This window comes from Ranitomeya variabilis, chromosome 2 (assembly GCF_051348905.1).
Source record: "Ranitomeya variabilis isolate aRanVar5 chromosome 2, aRanVar5.hap1, whole genome shotgun sequence".
NCBI lineage: Eukaryota > Metazoa > Chordata > Amphibia > Anura > Dendrobatidae > Ranitomeya > Ranitomeya variabilis.
In genome coordinates this window covers 827,002,057-827,028,823 of record NC_135233.1, presented here as the reverse complement: position 1 = coordinate 827,028,823, position 26,767 = coordinate 827,002,057, and the positions used below count along the sequence as shown (strand labels likewise).

General features: G+C 43.1%; 1 protein-coding gene across 4 annotated transcripts in view; it reads left to right on the top strand.

Moving 5' to 3' along the window:
* MCPH1 (microcephalin 1) overlaps positions 1–26,767 on the top strand; it is a 435,753-nt gene that overhangs the window by 182,891 nt on the left and 226,095 nt on the right. For 3 of the 4 annotated variants that reach the window (XR_013221834.1, XM_077290052.1, XM_077290055.1), the window contains exon 12: positions 11,757–11,834. The exons of the other annotated variant lie outside the window; for it this stretch is intronic. Coding sequence is in view for 2 of the 3 variants with exons in the window: in XM_077290052.1 (XP_077146167.1) it covers positions 11,757–11,834 (78 nt within the window). In the remaining variant the exon portion in view is untranslated. The remainder of the gene's footprint in view (positions 1–11,756; positions 11,835–26,767) is intronic. 4 annotated transcript variants of the gene reach the window in all.

Here is a 26,767-nt window from a genome sequence, read left to right as displayed (position 1 = left end):
GTCTCCCCATCACGGGAACTTCCGCTCGTTGGATATGATCATAACGCTTGGTGACACCAAGGAAACCTTCTCCATAGTGACGCAGGCTCATCATGATACTAGTGCTAGCTGATCCGAAGACCCGGAGAGGGAAGACAGAGCGCATACTACCTACAGGACCTACAAAATATGCCAAAGAAAAGAACATGTGTAGCTAGAAAACAAGGATGAATGAAAAACATATCTGTTGAATGTTATATTTCGCATAGAAATGTGTGAGTGTATGTAATAAGGTGCATAAATTACAGTTATATGTGCATGGACTATTTGGCATAAAAATGCATAAAGTGCTAAGGCGTGTGAAATGACTAAATAGCTAACAATGAATCATTGTATATAAAGATCACACTATGTTAAAAATAATTTGTCACCAGGCTTTTTCTACCCCATTTGAGAGTTGCATAACATAGGGGTAGAGACCCTGATTCTAGCGATGTGTCACTTACTGAGCTGCTTACTGTCATTTTGATATTTGCTGCAGATCTAGCAGTTCTCTGAATACTGAGCTTTGTATAACCCCACCCACACCACTGATTTACAGTTCTCTGCCCATGTGTAAAATACGCAGACAGCTACCAGCCAGTAGTGGGGGCGGGGTTATACAGAGCTCCTGAATATGCCTGACTACCTGGCAGCAGGTTTACTAGTCCTCTAGTAATAATTTCCTGCTTTTAAAATAGAGAGAACCTTGTGACACATTCCCTTTAACCCCTTAGTAACCATGTAAAATTGTTGAAATCTGACCAGTGTCCCTTTTATGTGGCAATAACTCAACAATTCCCAGTGATTTTGAGATTGTTTTTTCATGGCACATTATAATTTCTGATGGTGGTAAATTTAGGTCAATATGTTTTGTGTTTATTTATAAAACTTTGATTATCCCTTTAATCCAGCTAGTCATACTGCAGAAATTTTTTTATAAATAACATTTCCCTCATGTCTGCTTTACATCAGCACCATTTGTAAAATGTTATTTTCTTTTGTTAGCATTTTAGGAAGTTTAAAAATGTAGCAGCAATTTTTTATTTTTTCAAGGAAATTTACAAAATTTGTTTTTTGAGGGACCTATCCAGGTTTGAAGTGACTTTAGGGATCCTATATATTTGAAAACCCCCAAAAGTGATAGCATTTTAAAACTGCACCCCTCGACATATTGAAAACCGCTGTCAGGTAGTTTATTAACCCTTCAGGTGATTTTCAGGTATTAATGCAAAGTGACATGACCGGAATAAAAAAATGTATTTTTACCACCTATATGTCGCTAACTTCTGAACAGGCCGCTATAGCCGACAGACAATAAGGCCGCTATTTGGTTGTGAACTGCCATGGCAAACACAGGACCACACAATCATAATCTCAGGGTGCCGATGGGGATAGAGAGGAAGCCCCCACACTCTGTTAAACATTTATATGATATAGTCACTATTGACAGCAGCATCTAGGGGGTTAAACAGATATGGACGGTGACAACACTGATTGTGGCTAATGCAACAAGTTGTCAGCTATAGTGTACAGCTGACAGCTGCTGGATTGTCACCTGTATGGGGATGCTATTCTCTTATATCTCAGGTCAGTAAAAAGACGTATTAGTGGTCATTAAGGGGTTAAGTGAACTGTGAAGAATATTGGAGATCTAATTCCTTATCAATCATTTGTATCCTATTTGGCATCTATCTATATATATAATTGTCTAAGGGTTTTTCTGTCTGTCTGTCCTGGAAATCCCGCGCGTCTGATTGGTCGAGGCCCCCAGGCCTCGACCAATCAGCGACGGGCACAGCATGGCGACGATGATGTCATAAAGGTTGCCTCGACCAATCAGCGATGGGCACAGTCTGCCGCGAATACGCCTCGACCAATCAGCGACGGGCACAGTATCGACGTAGATGTCATAATGGTTGCCATGGCGACGATGATGTCATAAAGGTTTCCTCGACCAATCAGCGACGGGCACAGTCTGCCGCAAATTCTGGAATCATCATTGTCCATATACTTCGGGGACATGCATATTCTAGAATACCCGATGCGTTAGAATCGGGCCACAATCCAGTGGGATTATAAAAGCCCTTCAGTGTGTATTTGTACCCGAAAGCCAAGCAGCAGGGAGGGTCCTGAGAGTCAAAGGGCTGTGAGTGACAGAACTCACACCCCCACCAGCTAGCTATAATCCAGCTCCTACAGGAAGACCAAGACCCCCTGTCAATTCAAACCATGTGGTCTGCTGTGTTTGGACAACTAGGATTTCATAAGGAGAATATGGGCTTATCGTATGCTTTGGCCACTCACCGGTTATATTTCTGAGATACCCAGAACATGGCAAGTGCCCGGCTGGGTTGTGAACCGTCCAAGCCTCACTGATTGGGGAGATACCTTGAACAGCCAAACCAGATAGTAAAGCTGTGTTAGGTCTGAACGTGTAGCAGGAGCCCATCTGGATCTGATGGCGTTAGGACCGCCCAGAAAGGAGTTATGAACTTTTATAAGTTTTGGAGTTTTGCAGCTGCAGAGGGGATTTAGGTTAAGCCCAGAAGGCAGAAAGGGAGCGACCCAGAGGGTTAAATGCTTCTGCAGAGATTGGCCTATTGCATTTTCTCTGGGGAGGTTAAGACAAAATATCATGTGAGAAGTTCAGGAACCGAGGGGACCACAAACCTCCCATGTGGCAGCCCCTCCTCCACAAGCCAGACCTTTCACCTACTTGTAACTGACCCATATATTCTGCTTATATCTTTTGTCCTACCACTATTGTATTTGCATATCTGACCATGATATATGTATAACCATTGTGTATACAGTGTATTGTCTAGTGTGCACTTAAGGGGATCAAATATATAATTTAACCTTGGGCTGCTGTTTTATCTCAATTTACGAATCCACATGTCCTTTTCTCGGTTTAATGTTCCGTACTACCGGGGTTCGCTGCTGGCCCAATATAACGCTGTTAACGGACTAGGTTTATATAAAATTAGGAACTGGTGGCAGCGCTCTGTTTCACTGGGGCTAGTGAAAGCGACCTCTTAGCATGCCAAGGTTGTGGGTGAGCGTGGTGCGACATCTGTGTGGGCCACATCTGTGTTGGCCGCATCCCCTCACTCCCTGGGCCAGTGTCTGTGTAAAACTATGCCAAGCTGACCTTGCGTGTCCCCACCGGGTGCGGAACGTCACGTTGGTACGTGTTGGGAGACGTTACCAAATGATCCCGATGACGTTATATTGACGTGAGGCGAGGTGCGGATCCTTCACGTGTGATGGCAGCAGAGGGATTCTGCGTGATTCTCTCTGGTGACATCCTTCATTATTTACATAGACTAAAAACTAAAATGTAATAACAATAAAGAAAGGCAAGAAACCTCAGGCCGGTCCACATCTTAATTGAGTCATAGTATTTTTGTACTTTCTCCATGCTTTTTACGATCGTTGTACTTTTATTTAAATTGCTTGCAGTTTGTACACACAAACTAGACACAAGCAATGGATAATGAGTACTTTCTCAAACACTTTCAATTAATGTAAGCAAGTATAGAAATGTGTGTTAGATACAGTTGGCCTAAGCATTTTATATTATTGTATAAAGGGTGATCTTAACAAAAAAGATTCTGATAGTTGATCATTTTTGTTTCTTTTTTTCCCGTTAGGTCTTTGGCTTTTTAAAATGAATCCAGTCATTGTATATTAAAGCTTGCTAAAAAGTCATTAGCTTCTGTGTTTATTTGTGTGGCTTATCTGCGTAATGTTCGGTAGTTGCTGCATAAGAACCAGTTCTGTCTGTGCTTTGTCAGTCATCCATGCTGCTAAAATACACAACAGTAAAATGATAACTTTCCTAAAGCATAAACTCTGAACCTGGATCAATCAGCAGACACTCGTGTATTCATAACACTGAGTATCCCAGTTGATCATCACTTCAATATTAATCATTTCAATTACTTTACAGCGCAAAAGAAACAGTATAAAATGCTGAGAATTGAGGTGCCACTGAGGGAAAACATAGAAAGCGATGTATGACATAACAGCCATTCTCCACGCGCTGATATATCATTTTCAATATAGACTGCACCGTAGAAGCCAAATAATATCTTGCTCTGTATTTTAAAACATGTCATTAACTAGTGATATTAAACGCATCTGAGTTAAATATTAAGGGCTTGTTCACACTGAGTGTTTTTGCCCCAGGAGAAAACACAGCATTTTACAGTAAGTGAATGTGTGAGATGTGTGTCAGCTCACCAGGGTGGTATAATTGAAGATAAATGTAATTGTACTCACTCCTGAATAATCTTTGTATTTGTTGTCAAAGGATTTGTTTCTTTATAGTTAGGGTACTGTCACACAGTGGCACTTTGATCGCTCCGACGGCACGATCCGTGACGTTGCAGCGTCGCTTGATTATCGCTCCAGCGTCGTAGACTGCGGTCACACTTTGCAATGCACGGCGCTGGAGCGATAATTTCATGACGTAGTTGCGATGTAGAAGTCATACGGGACATTGGGAATATCGTGCACACCTTTGTTACACGCTGCGATCATGCCGCCACAGCGGGACACTTGACGACGAAATAAAGTTTCAAACAATCTGCTACGACGTATGATTCTCAGCGGGGTCCCTGATCGCAGTAGCGTGTCAGACACAGCGATATCGTAACTATATCGCTGGAACGTCACGGATCGTGCCGTTGTAGCGACCAAAGTGCCACTGTGTGACATTACCCTTAATGTTGTTAACATGCCACAAGATTTCACTGTTGTTTGAACATGGTTAAGAGACTGTGATATGTCTGTAAGATGTGAAAGGGAGGGCTTTTTAAAGTGAAAGACAGGAAGATAAAGCGTTGCCTTCTTTGTCGGAGCCTACAGGAATGAGAAGTGTATGAGGCTGAGCTGGAAAGGGATACGGAGACATCCCCTCGTGACAGCACCCGAATGAGTAAAGAGCAGCGGCAGGTTGAAGCTGAACTGAAACGGTATCCGAACCTGTCCAGATGCACGGGGAATTCCTGCTGGAAAAGTTGTTGGAAGAGCAGAAGGCGCCTTGGACCTGTGAAGTGAAAGGTGCCGCATCCTGTGGAAGCCTTATAGCACAAGCCTCCTTAGTATTGCTCACCGGCTGGAAGAACTGTGCAGCCGCCTGCGTGTCCTGATTGTGTAGTTCGAAGCAGTCCTGGCAGTAAGAAACACTAAAAGCCCACTGCGACGCCGCAGTAAATAAACGTGCACGCATCACTATATTTTGATGCCAAGAGACATGCGGCCGGGACAAATCCTTTAGTTAGGTATATTGACTTTATGGACCACATTTTCCTACCAGAATCAATGGCCAGAAACCCTAGATTTTTCACTACGTTTTCGTGCTGTACAGTAACTAAGGATTCTACATTTAGGTGCTGACACAGCACACCACAAACCCCAGACAAGACTTGCATTTTCCTCTCTGTTCTGCTGGAAGAGGGTTTCCTTTGTGGGACAATATAAGGTAGAGCAGTGATTCAGCTCCAACAGACTTTGTCCATGGCACCTTCCCTGATATATGTGTGTGTGTGTATATATGCACTGCTCAAAAAAATAAAGGGAACAAATCTTTATTCATTACATAGTGGAATGTGTTGAGAACAATAAAACCTAAAAATGATCAATGTAAATCACAACTAATATCCCACGGAGGTCTGGAGTTGGAATGATGCTCAAAATCAAAGTGGAAAATGAAGTTACAGGCTGGTCCAACTTCAGTGGAAATGCTTCAAGACAAGGAAATGATGCTCAGTAGTGTGTGTGGCCTCCACGTGCCTGTATGATCTCCCTACAACGCCTGGGCATGCTCCGGATGAGGCGGCGGATGGTCTCCTGGGGGATCTCCTCCCAGACCTGGACTAAAACATCACCAACTCCTGGACAGTCTGTGGTGCAACGTGACATTGGTGGATGGTGCGAGACATGATATCCCAGATGTGTTCAGTTGGATTCAGGTCTGGGGAGTGGGTGGGCCAGTCCATAGCTTCAATGCCTTCATCTTGCAGGAACTGCTGACACACTCCAGCCACATGATGTCTGGCATTGTCCTGCATTAGGAGGAAACCAGGGCCAACCGCACCAGCATATGGTCTCACAAGGGGTCTGAGGATCTCATCTCGGTACCTAATGGCAGCAAGGCTACCTCTGGCGAGCACATGGAGGGTTGTGCGGCCTTCCAAAGAAATGCCACCCCACACCATTACTGACCCACTGACAAACCGGTCATGCTGAAGGATGTAGCAAGCAGCAGATCGCTCTCCACGGCATCTCCAGACTCTGTCACGTCTATCACATGTGCACAGTGTGAACCTGCTTTCATCTGTGAGGAGCACAGGGCGCCAGTGGCGTATTTGCCAATCCTGGTGTTCTGTGGCAAATGCCAAGCGTCCTGCACAGTGTTGGGTTGTGAACACAACCCCCATCTGTGGACGTTGGGCACTCGGACCATCCTCATGGAGTCGGTTTCTAACCGTTTGTACAGACACATGCACATTTGTGACCTGCTGGAGGTAATTTTGCAGGGCTCTGGCAGTGCTCCTCCTGTTCCACCATGCATAAAGGCTGAGGTAGCGGTCCTGCTGCTGGGTTGTTGCCCTCCTATGGCCCACTCCACGTCTCCTGGTGTACTGGCCTGTCTCCTCATAGTGCCTCCAGCCTCTCGACACTACGCTGACAGACACAGCAAACCTTCTTGCCACAGCTTACATTGATGTGCCATCCTGGATGACCTGCACTGCCTGAGCCACTTGTGTGGGTTGTGGAGTCCGTCTCATTCTACCACGAGAATGAAAGCACAACCAACATTCAAAAGTGACCAAAACATCAGCCAGAAAGCATTGGTACTGAGATGTGGTCTGTGGTCCCCACCTGCCGAACCACTCCTTTATTGAGTGTGTCTTGATAATTGCCAATAATTTCCATCTGTTGTCTATACCATTTGCACGACAGCATGTGAAATTGATTGTCAAACAGCGTTGCTTCCTAAATGGACAGTTTGATTTCACAGAAGTTTGATTTTTCTTGGAGTTATATTCTGTTTAAGTGTTCCCTTTATTTTTTTGAGCAGTGTATATATACCGTATATACTCGAGTATAAGCCGACCCGAGTTTAAGCCGAGGCACCAACTTTTGCAATGAAAAACTGGGTAAGCTTATTGACTCAATATAAGCTGGGTGTGCATTGTCCCCTCATCCCTATTGTGGTATGCATGGCTCCCCCATCCCTGTCATTGTATGCATGGCTTCCCCCGTCCCTGTCATTGTATGCATGGCTCCCTTCCCAGTCATTGTGTGCATGGCTCCCCCCATCCCTGTCATTGTATGCATGGCTCCCCCCATCCCTGTCATTGTATGCATGGCTCCCCCGTCCCAGTCATTGTATGCATGGCTCCTCAGTCATTGAAGGCATGGCTCCCCAGTCCCTGTCATTGTATGCATGGCTCCCCCGTCCTTGTCATTGTATGCATGGCTCCCCAGTCCCTGTCAATGTATGCATGGCATTTCAATCCCTGTCCTGCTATGCATGGCTCCCCAGTCCCTAGCCTGCTGTGCATGTCTCCCCAGTCCCTGTCCTGCTGTGCATGGCTCCCCAGTCCCTGACCTGTTGTGCATGGCGCCCCCAAAGTCCCTGTCCTGGTGTGCATGGCTCTCCCCAGTCCCTGTCCTGGTGTGCATGGCTCCCCCAGTCCATGTCTTGGTGTGCATGGCTCCACCCAGTGCCTGTCCTGGTGTGTATGGTCCCCCCAGTGCCTGTCCTGGTGTGCATGGCTCTCCCCAGTCCCTGTCCTGGTGTGCATGGCTCCCCCCAGTCCCTGACCTGGTGAGCATGGCTCCCCACAGTCCCTGTCCTGGTGTGCATGGATCCTGATCCTCTTATTCCTATGTATGATTCATCTTATAAAAAAAGTCATCCTTTCAACCTGCTTGCGCCCCTCCGTGACACTTCCTTTTGTTCCGGCTTCCAGCTGCTCTTCCTGCTGAGCGATCATGTGGCTCCACTCATTAAAGTAATTAATATGCACGCCTCACCTATGGGAGTGGAGAGGTGTGCATATTCATGACCTTAATGAGCCGTGCCACGTGATCGCTTGGCTTGAAGAGCTGCAGGCGCAGTGGGAGGTTTGGATTATTGGGGATGTTAGTTTTACATCATTAGCAGAACAGAGCACGGGTAGGGTGGTAAATTGAGACAAGAGAAGAGATGTAGGGTGGTGCTGAATCATGGAGCACATTGTGGGTGAGATTGATAAGTTTATATTGAACTCTGTAACAGATGGGCAACCAGTGAAATGACTGGCACAGGATAGAGGCATTGTTGTGGCGTTTTAGAGTTTAGTAAGAGGGTTTTAGTAGAGAGTTGCAAGAGTCCAGACTACAAAGAATATGCTCAACCGTAACAGTTTTTACCAAGTCAAGGGTTAGAAAAGGTCGAATTCTAGAATCTAGAAATGTTTTTTAAAGTGTAAGCAACAAGAGAGAGTGAGTGATCGGATGTGGAGGAATGAATGAGAGATCTGAATCAAATATAACCCCAAGACAGCCACTGGGGAGTAATGGTAGAACCACACACGGATATGGCAATATTTGGATTAGGTAGATTAGTGGAGGGAGGAAACACAAGGAGTTTGATGATGATAGGACATGATGCATATAATTGGGTGTCATCAGCATAGAGATGGTACTGAAAATAAAAACTATGGATTGTTTGTCCAGTAAGGGCATTGGATAAGAATTAGAGGAGGGGAACTAGGACTGAGCCTTGAGGAACCTCGACCGTAAAGGGAAGAGGCGCCAGCAAAAGATAGAGTGAAGGAGAGGTAGGAGGAGAATCAAGAAAAAGCGATATCTTTGCGACCAATAGAATGGAGAATAGTGAGGAGGAGCTTGTGATCGACAGTGGTGAATCCTGCAGAGGGATCCACGAGAATCAGCATGCTGTAAGGACCGTTAGATTTAGCTGTTAGTAGATCATTAGAGACTTTAGTAAGGGTAGTTTCAGTAGAGTGTAAGCAGCAGAATCCAGATAGAAAAGGGTCAAGAAAAGAGTGATATCAGGGATAGTGGATTAGACGGAAGTGGACCAAGAATTCCCGGAGTTAAGGGACGAAGTGAAGATTGAAGACAGGTCTGTAGTTAGGAGCACGGTTCTGGTTGAGGGATGGTTTTTAAACTAATGGATGTATGCTGGCTTATTTAAATGAGGGAAAGAAAGCAGATGAGAGTGCTTAAATATTTTAGTTATGTGAGTGGTGACTTTCATAGAAAGGGACTGGAGGAGATGTGGGGTAATAGGGTCGCTGGTGCAGGTAGTAGGCCGAGAAGATGCAAGGAGCCTGGTCACTTCTGCCATGACCGGTTCAAAGACAGAAAGTTAGCTAGATGCAGTGCAGGAGGAAAGAGGATGCTTGATATTGGGGAATTTCGAGAAAAATTCCTGTCGGATATTGTAATTTTTTTTATTTTAAACAATTGGACAAATCATCAGCACTGTTGATGGGGACCTGCACTCTTGGATTGAGGAGAGAATGAATAGTACAAGAGTCATTTAGGATTGTTGGATAGTGCAGTGATAAGGGTGATGAAGTAGTTTTGTGGGGAGAGGTGAAGGGCAGAGTTGTATGTTTTAAGCATAAAATTCTAATGGATGAAATGTTCGTCGTGATTGGATTTTCTCCACAGATTTTAGTAGTAAAAATATAAATGGCTTACTAAAGCTGGCAGACTCTATAATCATTACTTGGTCTTGGATTGCCATAGTAACTGTCAGGACCACACAATCACAATATTGGAGTTAAAGAAGGTGCGCCCAAGCTCATTGAAGCATTTAGATGATGATGTCGCTGTATTTTTTTACTTTGAAAATATAGTGACAGAAATTTGGTATCTTCATAATTGTACTGACCTGGGAATCATGGTAGCAGATTATTTTTAGTGCACTATTAACACAATGAAAACAAAACCCGAATTGCAGTTTTTTTTACAATGTCATCCTATTACCGTAAATTTTTTTCCCCTTTCTTCGGTATATTTAATGTTAAATGAATGGTATTATTCAGACTTCCGTTTGTCTAAAAATAAAACAAGTGCTTGTATTGGCTATATTACGGTAATGGAAAAAGTGATTTCTCTTGAAAGGAGAGCAAAAATAAAAAGCAAAAGAGCCTAACCATGCCTATTTTTTCTCTTGCCTGTTTTGGTGTAAGAAGACAAATATTGCAAATATGGCACAATTATAGTTGCAACTTTGTAACCTGTGCAATTTCTGCTCATAATAAATGCGGACCATATGAGTTCTGTTTCTTTTTTTCTCGATAGTAGCCACTTTGAGGTCATATTCCTTTACAATTAATTCTACCAAATGATGGTGAATGGGGTTAAAACCAACAATTAAATTGCTGTGTTCTTTTAAAATAATGTTAAAACCATTACAAAATGATTGCATGTCTTCGTGTGCATCCCATCATTAATCTCTGACATCAATTTGTTTTCTTTTGTAATGACAGCTGGATTGTTTATTGTGCTGTGCCACAAATTAAGCATCACCAGAGGACTTGCAGGGTTTCACATGTTTTTTAAAGCTGGGCATAAATCAGTGACAATTGTTGCTAATTCATTCCAAAGCATAGAAATGTGCTAGATCTCCCATGACCTGAGAGTAACGATTTCCAACCAAAATGTACTCTGCTTAATTGGCTACTTAAAGGCATTTTAGAACTTGATGAACATGTTGAAATATCAGCATATTTTTGCTTTTCAGAAAGATACCATGTAAAAAAATTTTTTTTACTGCATCTCCTCTCCTCCTTATGAAAACCTCTAAACCTATAATGGCATTGTGTACTACAAAAGATTGTTGATCATTTTTAAGCAGCACAGATTGGAATAGAGCCACAGACTACAAAACTGTTGGACTCTGGTTTAGATGGGTCTTAGGCCACAGTCAGACATCACTGTTTTTAGAAAATGGTACCGGTTTTCACTTCCGGATAAATAAATTACAAAGCTTCTATCTGAAATGTTAAATATGGACCGCTCACAGATTGTACTCTGATATCATCCGTGGGCTGTACGTGTTTTTCGTCAACGCATTGACTTGTTTTGACACTTTTCATCTGTGCTGCCGGAATATAACGGACATGTCTCTGTGATCTTTGCACAGATATACGGTCCAGGAAAAAGCACATATATATGAATAGCACCATAGATTATAATGTGTACATGTGAAAAATACGGATAGAACACGTACATGAAACACGGACATCTGAGTGAGTCCTTACTAGGGATGAGCGCAAGTTCTCGTTACTAAAGCTTGCTGAGGGTGCTCGACTAAGCACTGAGTATGAGTGCTCGAGTGAGATGTTCGCGGCCGCATGTTTCGCAGCTGTTTGATAACCACAAACTGTGCAGGGATTGCCCGTGTTTGTCAGGCAATCCCCACATGTTTTATAGCTAACAGCCTCTAAACATGCAGCTGCGAGGACTCAAACATTTCGCTCGAGCAACCACGAGACCCTGTGCCTACCCGAGCACCCTAGGCAAACTTGAGTAACGAGCACTTGCGCTCATCACTGGTCTTTACTGACTCTGCCTTAAAGCACCTATATAGATGTCTTAAAGCACTCACATTTTTAAATGGCTATAACCTGAAAAAAAAAACTTGTGTAACTGTTAATTACACTAATAACTCATGGCCCTTTTTATTAAATATAAAGGTGCTGTGGTCTCTAGAACGTGGGCACTGGATTCCAGAGGAACCCTACGAGCTGTCTGACCATTTTCCTGGAGCTCCTGTAAGTTTTCAATTTTATTTAACAAGCAATTTTGTCCAAGTGATTTGCTTCTGATATTCAGTACAATAAGCAGTTCTAGAAGATGATACAGATCTGAAATTCACACTACCAGTCAACAATTTGGTGTATCTAAACAATTAAAAATCCAGAACCCTATCTCCTAATTCTGGTATTATAACTAGAGATGAGCACATTTTTCAATATTCGGTTCGGATTATGATCACCGTATTTGCATTATTCGCCGAACGCCATTGGGGTCAATGGGAGTAGAGATGAGCAAATATGTTCGGAAACGATCGTCTAACATAAATTCGGCACGAACAGGGCCCCAATGTGGCACATATAAGGCAAATATGGCTATCATTTTGTGAATATATTCACTCATCTCTAATTATAACCCCCTGTTCTTTTCATTTCTATTCCACAGTTAGTACAAAGAAGTGTAGGAAAAGGGGGAAAGCATGGTGGTCCTTTTAAAATACGATTCTATCAGCACAAAATGACCAAGCTTACGCGCTCAATGCACCCATAGTATGGCCAAGTAGTTAAATGCACGTGTGCGCCTACTTGTTTTCCATTGATCTCTGCTCATGTGTGGCTCATGCAATGTCAGATCAGACAATTAAGGAATAGGGGGCTGTTATAAATGTAAAACAATTAGATGAGAAGGTGCACTCGTTTTTTAACCTCACCAATAGTGCACCGAGCACCAGTGCTTGGTTTGAACAGTCATTCTGTGCAGACAGAGAATATTTCAAAGCACATACATTTTCTTGATATCCCAAGACACAAAATTAAACTCTTTCTATGCAAAATGTCATTTGCTTAATTGGCTGCTGAAAAAAAAGTGTTTCAGAACTTTTTGACAAATTTGTTAATACAGCAACATATTTTTGCTTTTCTTAAGCCCTGCTCTACCTCCTGCTAAGTCAGAGCTTTTGAGCAAGGAAGAGGGAAAGAACAGGTATTTTTTGTTCACAGACTCCGTATAAATAGGACCTTTCATGATAATCTACCTTTTTAAACTGGCTATATCCTGAGATAGGTGTGGAAGAGCGGATTACCAAGTTTTTTGCTTATTTTTTGATTTGTAATAGACCTGGTAATTCCAGAGGTATGCGCTTATAAAATTTTTATCAACATTTTCCCAAGTCACATGGGTGATATCCGATTCCTCTCAGGGGGTGTGTCCTTTTTTCACCTATGTTACACTGGCCAATCATAAAACAGGATGTGTCTCAGAAGTCTTAGATGGAGCATTCAGAAAACAATCCCAGACACATTCAGACAAGGGATTCTCCGTTTAATTAGTCTTCGCTGCCTATATTTCCAGGTTCATTCAGCATGAATACAGGAGGGAGAGTAGCAGATGAGCACATATTTAACAAAATCAGCTGCATTTAGCAACCAAAATTATGCCCACCAGTGGCCAAAACAAAACAAAATGGTCATGTCCGGCAGCCGAAACACCTCCCAGCCAGTGATTTCATTGGTTGGCTGTAGGTGACCATGGTTTTGGTTGCCGAGTTTTTATGCTAAAGGGAATCTGTCATCAGGTTTTTGCTGTGTAATCTGAAGACAGCAGGAGATAGAGGGTGAAACACAGAGTTCAGGGATGTGTCAAACACAGTGCTGTTGTTTACTAACTGTGAAGGATTTATCACTAAGAGGATAACATTGCTGGAGTAGTCTGACAACGCCCCACCTGCGAGAAGCACCACACTATCTATGGACAGCGAGAGCCTGGTGTGGGCGGGTTTAGACTGGTGTGGGTGGGTTAGCTTTCACAGCTCTACTTCATTCTAAATTTAAAAGCTCCAATTGTATGAGAACGGCTGCACCCATTAAACTAAGTCATACATTGTTGGATTCAGCTTCTCTTTGCCTACATTACGCTCCTCTCAGATAAAGTAGCAAAAACCTGCTGACAGATTCCCTTTAAATATGTACTCACCTGTGTGAATACATATTTGATAGGGATCCCTTTGGTATCCAAAGAAGCCGGTTCATTTTGTTGAGCATGCCAAATGAGGCAGCTCACCAAAAAGTGCTAGACTGCCTATTACTAGCTCCTACAATAATCTGCACCTCCTGCTGCTGCTCTCTTCCTGTTTCCATACTATATGAACCAAGAAATATAATCTTTGAGGACAATTCTCTCTGAGAATCCTTGGATTTACCGACTCTGGGGCGTATTTTGTATGTGCCACCTTTGTGACGCTTCCTGCCCGTATTGGTCAGCATCACAAAGGTAGAAAAAGTACATGCCACCTGAGAAGAATCTGGTTACAGCCAGGGCTGTGGAGTCAGTGTCCATTTTGGTGGAGTCGGTATAAAATGGACAGACTCCTAATATTTATAATACATTTGGTACAGTAGTTCAGTGTAGGATGTGCTGAACATTTTTTCATTATTTCGGAAAGTTAGGAAATGTCCTATAAATGTCTGTTCTATTCCTCATCTTATTCCTCATCTAAGGATCTTGGCTGTTAGTTGAGCTTAATCTGTGCTGCACTTTATGTACAGTACATGCTCATTAGTGAGGCAGTGCTGAGGAGTCGGAGGTTTGTCTTAACAACTCCACAGCCCTGGTTACAGTCCATGTGGCTGAAGGAAAAATTTAGATAAAAACTTTAAGCTCATATTTCGAAAACTACAAGGACTATTGCAAAATGCAAAAAATGTGTTAAGCAGCTCTTCCCTATATCATAATATAGCTACTGTAAAAAGTCATAAAAGGTCTTTTTTAGCAAGGACCTTTAACACATTGTTCATGTTGAACTGGACACAAGATGTAATAGTGGCTGCCGAGTGGAATTTAACTTTTATACTTTTATTTTGCTTTTCCATTGCAGAAATGTTAGCATTGTATTGCATCTCACGGTGGCTCAGTGGTTAGCACTGCAGCCTTACAGCGCTGGAGTCCTGGGTTCAAATCCAACCAAGGAGATCTGCAAGGAGTTTGTATGTTCTCCCCGTGTTTGTGTGGGTTTCCTCCCACATTCCAAAGACATACTGATAGGGAATTTAGATTGTGAGCCCCATCGGGGACAGTGATGATAATGTGTGCAAACTGTAAAGCGCTGCGGAATATGTTAGCGCTATATAAAAATAAAGATTATTATTATCTCACATTGAGAAACATGCTCTGAGCTTTTGTGGGGGCCTGTTTTTCTTTCCTTGGAGTATAAGTGCCTGCTCATGATTGGTCAGCATCATACAGGTAAAAGTAGTACAAGCCCCCAGTGATATCGATCTGATAACATCAACTTGGGCCTAACTTCTGTTAACTCATTGGAAACCTAATACTTTAATATCTCAGTAACAGAGGCAAAATTTATAAAACAAAAGCTTTATTCGGCTCTGTGGCCACTATTGCATCTTTTGGTCCAGTTCAACATGAAAAATTTGGTGAATGGTCCTTTTTAAGAACCTTGTACACCACATCACTTCGGGTTATGTATATGCAGCCATGCCTCAAGTTACAATATTTTTAACAGACAGTGGTTCGTGTTATTGGCATCCCATAACAAATATTTTGTGTTATTTTTTTTTACATGTGTGCATAAATATTCATTCTTCATCCATTTAATATATAATGCTATAACTGAACAATTATAATACTTTGAAAAAAAAAATGTATAAATTGCCAAATGTACGATTTCCCACATACTCTTGGTTCGTCCGCTCTGGCAGAGACTTCCAACAGATATTTCTTTTAATTGTCTAGAAGTCTCTGACGTTGACTTGATGATTGTCTTTCCCCACAGCATCTTACTAGTTTGTACATTTATTGTCATGGATTGATTGTCATGTGACAAGAAACACATCTTCATAGGCATCTACTTCTGACAAACTATTTCACATTATCCTTAAAGGGAAGGTGCCATAAAAAAAAATAATTTTCCAGCGATTGAAAAAATGTAAAGAATTAATGTTTACATTTTCTTAAAAAATATTATCATTTGTTTATAATTTAGTAAAATGTGAAAAATAATTTTGAAAGGTTTGGCATTTCCACTTTTAAACACTAGGGGGAGCAGCTAATGAAATTTGATAAAAACAGTGTGTACAACTAGCTCACATTACTGCACTGCAGTAATTATGGGCGGAGTCTGCTGACGTGTGTGATGTCTCCTCTCCTCACCTTCTGGGTGTTTGCTAAGGGATAAGAGAGGATGATATTCAGGAACCCAGTGAGCAGCCATTTTGTTGGTGACTGCAGAGTAAGGCTGCGGTCACACGATCAGTATTTGGTCAGTATTTTACATCAGTATTTGTAAGCCAAAACCAGGAGTGGAACAAATAGAGGAAAAGTATAATAGAAACATATGCACCACTTCTGTATTTATCACCCACTCCTGGTTTTGGCTTAAAAATACTGATGTAAAATACTGACCAAATACTGATCGTGTGACCGCAGCCTTATACTGACAAGTAGACAGTCACCGAGGATGGCAGGCAGCAAGGATTCTGGGAGATATGTGGTGGAGGGAGCAGGGTGACAGCAGCACAGAGTATTTCAGGAGAGCAGTGTGCTGGTCTATGGGGGGGCACCATGTTCAGTGCGCGGAGCAGCCAGGGATTTACATAGAGCGCTGTCTTTTATAAACATGGATAGACCGTCTGCTTGTCTGCTCCACAGAAATCCAGGAAACATTTCTGCGGATTGACGGCCTGTTCTGATCCAGACTTTGCTTGCAAAGACCCCATTCCCCTCCTCAGATCCTGTCTTCTCCATCCTGACCTGGCGATGTGTGAAAGCGAGGCGACAGGCGAAGTACGGGGTGACGCTGGGAAGGAAAAGTAGCCATATAGTAACGATAAAAATGAGACCCCTCTCTTCAGCTGCCTCACCAGCCCTCCCCTGACTGCACCTAACTGGAGGTCATGCTGCCCCCTCTATCACCCCAGACCCGTGTGCAGGTGCTCAGCCAGAACCACCATAGAATGGGTCCGCTTTCTGAAGATAATACTGCCATAGTGTTCTCACATAATACCGCCATATATATCACACACAATACTGTCCTATAGTTCTCACATAATACCATCATATAGATCGCAAATAACGATGCCATAGTGTTCTCACATAATACCGCCATATAGATCACACATAATATCGCCATATAGTTCACACATATCGCCATATAGATCACACATAATATCGCCATATAGATCACACATATCGCCATATAGATCACTCATAATACTGCCATATAGAGCACACATAATACTGTTCTATAGTTCTCACATAATACCATCATATAGATCGCAAATAACGACGCCACAGTGTTCTCACATAATACCGACATATAGATCTCACATAATACCGCCATATAGAGCACACATAATACCGCCATATAGAGCACACATAATACCACCATATAGATCTCACATAATACAGCCAGTGTTCTCACATAATACCGCCATATAGAGCACACATAATACCGCCATATAGAGCACACATAATACTGTTCTATAGTTGTCACATAATACCATCATATAGATCGCAAATAACGACGCCATAGTGTTCTCACATAATACCGACATATAGATCTCACATAATACCGCCATATAGATCACACATAACGGGGGAGAGGAGTGCATAGGAGAGGATTAGATACACAGCTCAGCAGTCAGTATAACACAGGACAGTATTAGATACACAGCTCAGTCAGTATCATACAGGATAGGATTAGATACATGGCTCAGCCGTCAGTATCACAAAGGATAGCATTAGATACACAGCTCAGCAGTCAATATCACACAGGGGAGGATTAGATACACATCTCTGCACAGTAACACACAGAATAGGACTAGATGCACGGCTCAGCAGACAGTATCACACAGGATAGGATTAGATACACGGCTCAGCAGACAGTATCACACAGGAGAGGATTAGATACACAGCTCAGTCAGTATCACACAGGATAGGATTAGATACATGGCTCAGCAGTCAGTATCACACATGATAGGATTAGATACACCGCTCAGCAGACAGTATCACACAGGATAGGATTAGATACACGGCTCAGCAGACAGTATCACACAGGAGAGGATTAGATACACAGCTCAGTCAGTATCACACAGGATAGGATTAGATACATGGCTCAGCAGACAGCATCACACAGGAGAGGATTAGATACACAGCTCAGTCAGTATCACACAGGATAGGATTAGATACACGGCTCAGCAGACAGTATCACACAGGAGAGGATTAGATACACAGCTCAGTCAGTATCACACAGGATAGGATTAGATACATGGCTCAGCAGACAGTATCACACAGGATAGGATTAGATACACGGCTCAGCAGATGGTATCACACAGGACAGGATTAGGTACATGGCTCAGCAGACAGTATCACACAGGATAGGATTAGATACACAGCTCAGTCAGTATCACACAGGATAGGATTAGATACATGGTGCAGCAGACAGTATCATACAGGATAGGATTAGATGCATGGCTCAGCAGACAGTATCACACAGGAGAGGATTAGATACACATCTCAGCAAAGTATCACACAGGAGAGGATTAGATACACAGCTCAGTCAGTATCACACAGTATAGGATTAGATGCATGGCTCAGCAGACTATCACACAGAAGAGTAGATAAACAGCTCAGCAAAGTATCACACGAGAGGATTAGATACACAGCTCAGCAAAGTATCACACAGGAGAGGATTAGATACACAGCTCAGTTAGTATCACACAGGATAGGATTAGATGCATGGCTCAGCAGACAGTATCACACAGGAGAGGATTAGATACACGTCTCAGCAAAGTATCACACAGGAGAGGATTAGATACATAGCTAAGCAAAGTATCACACAGGAGAGGATTAGATACACAGCTCAGTTAGTATCACACAGGATAGGATTAGATGCATGGCTCAGCAGACAGTATCACACAGGAGAGGATTAGATACACAGTCAGCACCACAAAGGACAGGATTAGATTCCCTCTCCCCCTCCCCACTGATACTTACTTCACTGCTCCCTGCGGAGTCCTTTCTCCCTCCCGTCCTTGGTCTCCTCCTTCTCCTCCTCCTATAACCGCAGGGCTCCTGCGATTATACTGGGAAACAGGAGCTCACAGATGCACTGTAAGCTCCAGGAAGATGGCGCCGATCTCCTGCCTCTGCTGTGATGTGGACGGCTCGGGGAGTGGCCAGAACACAGCAGAGAGCAGCTCAATGTAAACTATATGGTCGGAAGCCGACTGCAGATGTCTATGCCCAGGGCGGCCGTATTTGCAGAGTGTAAGTGTCGTGCAGCTGCACTTACACTCCCGCAAAGCAAAATGGTTGCGCCCAGTGGCTGAAAAAAAAATTAATAACAAAAAAAATGTTAAAGTTAAAAAATGTAAATTTGAATTAAAAATAATTGTTTATATAAACAATCATTTTTAATACAAAAAATAAAATGCGGCACCTTCCCTTTAAGCAATGGTGATAATGTTTACTTTTATTTTTATTACATTTGAACCTATTATGAGGTTGCATTCTTACACGTGCTGTGTATAATAAGACTGATCTTGGGGATTAACTTGTCTAAAGTTAGTGAATACTGAAGTCTACTTTTCAGACTCCTTTTTAACAAAGGAAAAGTTACACTGTTGTTTATAGCTGAAAGGAAATTATGAAACAGCCTTAATCACTGGCTATTAAGATAGTTATGCAGTTATGGGCTCAAGTACCTCAGCAGGATATTCATTAAAAACCGAAAAACTCTATAACTTCAAAGCCTAATGGCTTGTAAAGGTCAAAACATTAGAACCACAGTGTCGTTGGAGAGCTTATGCCATGGACTCTTTCATTATGGTATTGCTATGAATGGTTCCACCTATTATTTCCAAAGAAACATTGAAAGAATACCCAAAATCCTTATCAAAGTAAAACCTGAAGTTATAAACAGAGCTTTGTTTTTCCATTAATTCAGTTCATAATCTGCTATTGAGAAAACATGTAATGTACCATGTAAACCATTTAATTTTATTTGTAACTTTTTAGTGCTTACAATAGAATATTATAATAATAATAATCTTTATTTTTATATAGCGCCAACATATTCCGCAGCGCTTTACAGTGTGCACACATTATCATCACTGTCCCCGATGGGGCTCACAATCTAAATTCCCTATCAAGAACCGGAGAACCCAGAGGAAACCCACCCAAACACGGAGAGAACATACAAACTCTTTGCAAATGATGTCCTTGGTGGGGTTTGAACCCAGGACTCCAGCGCTGCAAGGCTGCTGTGCTATCCACTGCGCCACCGTACTGCCCATATTCAAAGATTTCATATGTATATTACACCTTTTATTGGTATTATTGTATACTTTAATCTTGTTGATGATTATTAATTCTAAGGAGATGACTAATATACATACAGTTATGGCCAAAAGTATTCACACCCCTGCAATTCTGTCAGATAATACTCAGTTTCTTCCTGAAAATGATTGCAAACACAAATTTTCTGGTATTATTATCTTCATTTAATTTGTCTTAAATGAAAAAAACACAAAAAGAATTGTTCTAAAGCCAAATTGGATAAAACACAAAAAGAATTGTTCTAAAGCCAAATTGGATATAATTCCACACCAAACATAAAAAAGGGGGTGGACAAAAGTATTGGCACTGTTCGAAAAATCATGTGATGCTTCTCTAATTTGTGTAACTAACAGCACCTCTAACTTACCTGTGGCACCTAACAGGTGTTGGCAATAACTAAATCACACTTGCAGCCAGTTGACATGGATTAAAGTTGACTCAACCTCTGTCCTGTGTCCTTGTGTGTACCACATTGAGCATGGAGAAAAGAAAGAAGACCAAAGAACTGTCTGAGGACTTGAGAAACCAAATTGTGAGGAAGCATGAGCAATCTCAAGGCTACAAGTCCATCTCCAAAGACCTGAATGTTCCTGTGTCTACCGTGCGCAGTGTCATCAAGAAGTTTAAAGCCCATGGCACTGTGGCTAACCTCCCTAGATGTGGACGGAAAAGAAAAATTGACAAGAGATTTCATCGCAAAATTGTGCGGATGTTGGATAAAGAACCTCGACTAACATCCAAGTTCAAGCTGCCCTGCAGTCCGAGGGTACAACAGTGTCAACCCGTACTATCCGTCGGCGTCTGAATGAAAAGGGACTGTATGGTAGGAGACCCAGGAAGACCCCACTTCTTACCCTGAGACATAAACAAGCCAGGCTGGAGTTTGCCAAAACTTACCTGAAAAAGCCTAAACCGTTTTGGAAGAATGTTCTCTGGTCAGATGAGACAAAAGTGGAGCTTTTTGGGCAAAGGCATTAACATAGAGTTTACAGGAGAAAAGAAGAGGCATTCAAAGAAAAGAACACGGTCCCTACAGTCAAACATGGCGGAGGTTCCCTGATGTTTTTGGGTTGCTTTGCTGCCTCTGGCACTGGACTGCTTGACCGTGTGCATGGCATTATGAAGTCTGAAGACTACCAACAAATTTTGCAGCATAATGTAGGGCCCAGTGTGAGAAAGCTGGGTCTCCCTCAGAGGTCATGGGTCTTCCAGCAGGACAATGACCCAAAACACACTTCAAAAAACGCTAGAAAATGGTTTGAGAGAAAGCACTGGAGACTTCTAAGGTGGCCAGCAATGAGTCCAGACCTGAATCCCATAGAACACCTGTGGAGAGATCTAAAAATGGCAGTTTGGAGAAGGCACCCTTCAAATATCAGGGACCTGAAGCAGTTTGCCAAAGAAGAATGGTCTAAAATTCCAGCAGAGCATTGTAAGAAACTCATTGATGGTTACCGGTAGCGGTTAGTCGCAGTTATTTTGGCTAAAGGTTGTGCAACCAAGTATTAGGCTGAGGGTGCCAATACTTTTGTCTGGCCCATTTTTGGAGTTTTGTGTGAAATGATCAATGTTTTGCTTTTTGCTTCTTTCTCTTTTGTGTTTTTTCATTTAAGACAAATTAAATGAAGATAATAATACCAAAGAATTTGTGTTTGCAATCATTTTCCGGAAGAAACTGAGCATTATCTGACAGAATTGCAGGGGTGTGAATACTTTTGGCCATGACTGTATATATAGTGAGGAGACTAATGGCCGCATAATCAATGGGAGGTATGTGTCACAGGAATGGCTGCTCCCTGTGATGTAACCCGGAGTATTTTTCTCTAGTGCACGTAAGCACTAGGATGTTGTTTGGTGCACCTTTGTCCAGGTAGCTATGAGAGATGGGGGGGTCTGGCTACCCACATACCTCACCTGTGGGTGTTGGGTAAAGCTACATAATGGAGGCTGTTTGGCATATGATCTGTGTCTGGCGGGAAAAGCCCTCCTGTGTATGTTAGTCCAGCCATTTGTTCTTTACTCAAGCGCAGATGAATACATAGCGGCAGGGGAGAAGAGGCGGAGTCCACATCTCTCCTCTTCCAGTATGTGTTCATCTGCTCTTGAATAAAGAACAAACGACCGGTAGGGTGAGTGCTGCCTTTTCTCTTCACTGGACATTTTCGTTGCTATGTTTTTTTTGGGTTGGCACCCTGATTATCACACATTACCATACCGGACCCTCCAGGTGCTGTTCCAGTCAGGTGCATTGGGACCGACTTTTGAGCCTGTGCCGGACTATACTACGCTTTCTACCCACTGACTATATACCGTATATACTTGAGCATAAGCTGAGTTTTTCAGCCCATTTTTTTAGGCTGAAAGTGCCTCTCTCGGCTTATACTCGAGTCATTGTCCCAGGGGGTTGGCAGAGGAGGGGAAGCGGCAGGAGTGGCGGCTGTCACATCATACTCACCTGCTCCCTGCTCAGTCTCTGCACTTCCATGCTTCTCCGATGGTCTTCGGCGCCCACAGCTCTTCCTGTGTTCAGCGGTCATGCGGTACCTCTTATTAAAGTAATGAATATGGAAGCAACTACACTCCCATAGGTGTGGCACCCATATTCATTACTTTAATGAGCGGTACCATGTGACCGCTGAAAACAGGAACAAGCTTCTGACGCGTCGGAGACCATCGGAGAAGCAGGGACTTGCAGAGAGGAGAGGGTGAGTATGACGGGGGAGGGTGAGCCATGCGATATTCACCTGTCCTCGTTCCACCACCCGGCTCTGTCTTCCGCGTCCTCTGACTGTGACGTTCTGGTCAAAGGGCGCGATTATGTGGTTAGTGCGCGCCCTCTGCCTGAACAGTCACTGCAGAGACCTGGAAGACACAGCGGCGCACGGCAGTGGAATGGGGACAGGTGAATATCGCAAGTGCCGATGCCCTGAGCCAGTGGCGACTCCGGCACTTGGCCCCCATAGCGCGCCGGTGTCCCAGCCTGCTCAGGACGAGAGGTATGTAATTTTTTTTTTTTTTTTTATTTTTTTAATCGCACCAACAGCATACGGACCATATTATTCTATGGAGCATCTTATGGGGCCATCAACCTTTATGCAGCAGCATATGGGGCATATTATTCTATTGAGCATCTTATGGGGCCACAACCTTTGTGCAGCGTTATTTGAGGCATAATATTCTATGGAGCATCTTATGGAGCCATCAACCTTTATGGAGCAGCATGTGGGGCATATTATTCTATGGAGCATCTTATGGGGCCATCAACCTTTGTGCAGCATTATATGGGGCATAATATTCTATGGAGCATATAATGAGGCCATCATTAACCTTTTATGCAGCATTATATGGGGCGTATTTTGTATGGAGCATCTTATGGGGCCCATCATGAACTGTATGGAGCATTATATGGGGCTCCTGATGCAATATGGATATTCAAAAACACTTAACCTACTGATGTCTCAATTAATTTTACTTTTATTGGTATCTATTTTTGTTTTGAAATTTACCACTAGCTGCTGCTTTTCCCACCCTAGGCTTATACTCGAGTCATTAAGTTTTCCCAGTTCTTTGTGGCAAAATTATGGGTCTCGGCGGTGTGTATATATTTATGTGTGTATGCAAAAAAAGAAAAATATAACGGCACTGCTGTGGGGCCAGACAACCATATGCTGAATGGAGTGCTTTCCGGATAGAGACCGCCTCTATGGACTCCAGGTGCTCATGCAAAAACAGGGTGTATGCAGCAAAGAAGAAAAATGCAGATAGCACTCACCGGTCCTTAAAACTTCATCCTTTATTGAAACTTTAAAATGTCATGGCCAGAGGTACAGGTTGCTGGGATGTGCGAGCTGGTGTAAGACTTACACAGCTCGCACATCCCAGCAACCTGTTCCTCTGGCCATGACATTTTAAAGTTTCAATAAAGGATGAAGTTTTAAGGACCGGTGAGTGCTATCTGCATTTTTCTTCTTGGCCGCATATTTGTTTGTGTGTGTGTGTGTGTGTGTGTGTGTGTGTGTGTGTGTGTGTGTGTGTGTGTGTGTGTGTGTAAAACCGCACAAAGGAAGGTTTGAAAAAAAGTGGAGTTTACTGCGCAGACCCGCTCTGAAGATCATGTTTGTTAAGGTATATAGATGTATAGCTAGTGCATGAGCATATAGTTACATAGAAACTACACATACATGGGCCGTGGCATCACCATACAGTAAAGCATATGAGATTGCAAATATTTATATATTACCGTATATACTCGAGTATAAGCCGAGATTTTCAGCCCAAATTTTTGGGCTGAAAGTGCCCCTCTCGGCTTATACTCGAGTCACGGTCGGCGGGTGAGGGGGAGAGGGCTTTGAGGCATACTTACCTGCTTCCGAGGCTCCTGGCGCTGTCCCTGCAGTCCCACGGTCTCCAGGTGCCGCAGCTCTTCCCCTGTTCAGCGGTCACGTGGGACCGCTCATTAGAGAAATTAATATGGACTCCACTCCCATAGGGGCGGAGCCGCCTATTCATTTCTCTAATCAGCGGTGCCGGTGACCGCTGACAGAGGAAGAGGCTGCGGCACCGAAGACCAGCTGTCCGGGGGAAGGAGCGGGACGCCGGGAGCAGGTAAGTATTATATATTCACCTGTCCGCGTTCCACACGCCGGGTGCCGCTCTGTCTTCCCAGCGTCTCTCTCTCCGCACTGACTGTGCAGGTCAGAGGGCGCGATGACGCATATAGTGTGCGCGCCGCCCTCTGCCTGATCAGTCAGTGCGGAGAGACGCCGGGACGGGACGCTGAGGAGCTGCAAGCAAGAGAGGTGAGTATGTGTTTTATTATTTTTATTGCAGCAGCAGCACAGCTTTCTATGGAGCATCTATGGGGCAGTAATGAACGGTGCAGAGCACTATATGGCACAGCTATGGGGCAATAAGGAGCGGTGCAGAGCACTATATGGCACAGCTATGGGGCAATAAGGAGCGGTGCAGAGCACTATATGGCACAGCTATGGGGCAATAAGGAGCGGTGCAGAGCACTATATGGCACAGCTATGGGGCAATAATGAACGGTGCAGAGCACTATATGGCACAGCTTTCTATTGTACAGCTATGGGGCAATAATGAACGGTGCAGAGCACTATATGGCACAGCTATGGGGCAATAATGAACGGTGCAGAGCACTATATGGCACAGCTATGGGGCAATAATGAACGGTGCAGAGCACTATATGGCACAGCTATGGGGCAATAATGAACGGTGCAGAGCACTATATGGCACAGCTTTCTATTGTACAGCTATGGGGCAATAATGAATGGTGCAGAGCACTATATGGCACAGCTATGGGGCCATAATGAACGGTATGGTGCATCTATTTTTATTTTTGAAATTCACCAGTAGCTGCTGCATTTTCCACCCTAGGCTTATACTCGAGTCAATAAGTTTTCCCAGTTTTTTGAGGCAAAATTAGGGGGGTCGGCTTATACTCGGGTCGGCTTATACTCGAGTATATACGGTAATTACTTTTAAATAAAAAACACCTGTATTATCATTGGTCATATGTCAAATGCACTGCAATTCTCTTGAGGGACAGATTTATATATGCCGCAGAAACAACGGGTCAGGACGTAAGCCCAATATAGTATCACTAGGTCTGGGAAACCCTCCCAAATTAAGTGGGGCATCCCATTCCTATGGACGGACATAGAGACCTTAAGGGGAGGCTAATCCCACGTTCCCCCGTGTTTCTCTTATCCATAACCTGTGACACAGAATGACCACACATCTTTGGCATCTGTTATCTTAATTCCCATTAATGCATGCTTAGTGAATACATTACAAGACCATGATAACTTCATGAAAAAAAATATTTTAAAAAAATTTCCGAAAGAGGATGCCCCAAAGGTTTATTAAAGCACTTTAATAGTCACCTATTATGAATGCACTATTATTATATTTTTTTAATGTTTGCTTATAATCAATTTACTAATGAGAAATGTATGTGCACCCTATAAATATACCACTAATGTGTTCATTGCTTGAGAAAGGATATTACATCCGAAATGTTGCCATGCCATTTGGGCAATAAAGTCAACTTTTTTTTTTCTAACCTTTTTTTGTGCTGCTTTCCTTTTTTTTACTCTACTATTGGAAACCATTGGATTGCTGGTTGGGAAAGCTCTGCATGACATTTGAGGTAATAATCGATGCTGTTCCAATTTTTCTTCTTTAATATATATATTGTACATGTGTCAGGCGTGGGCTTAAATAACCGAGTTCTACAGACAGTCTAGGTTCATCAAGCTTGGGGAGAGGAGTTTTCAGTGGCTTTCTGTGTCTTGTAGAAGGACGGACTGATCCTGTGTTGCTCCAGAGCGGGGTGCCATCCGCATAAGTGCGGACTGTGTTGCAGTGTTTGTTTTCTTTGTTATTTTCTATTATAGCCTGAAGGGCTGTGTTTATTTTTGCCCTTGTGTTGGTTTATGCTGCCTTTTAATAAGCCAACCAAGATTTAAAGAGACAGTGTTCCTATTTTTCTACCTCCGCATACCGCCACGTGAGTTGGACTACTACAGTGCCCTAACACAACTTCTGTATATGTTACCCTTTCTTACCTTTGTGC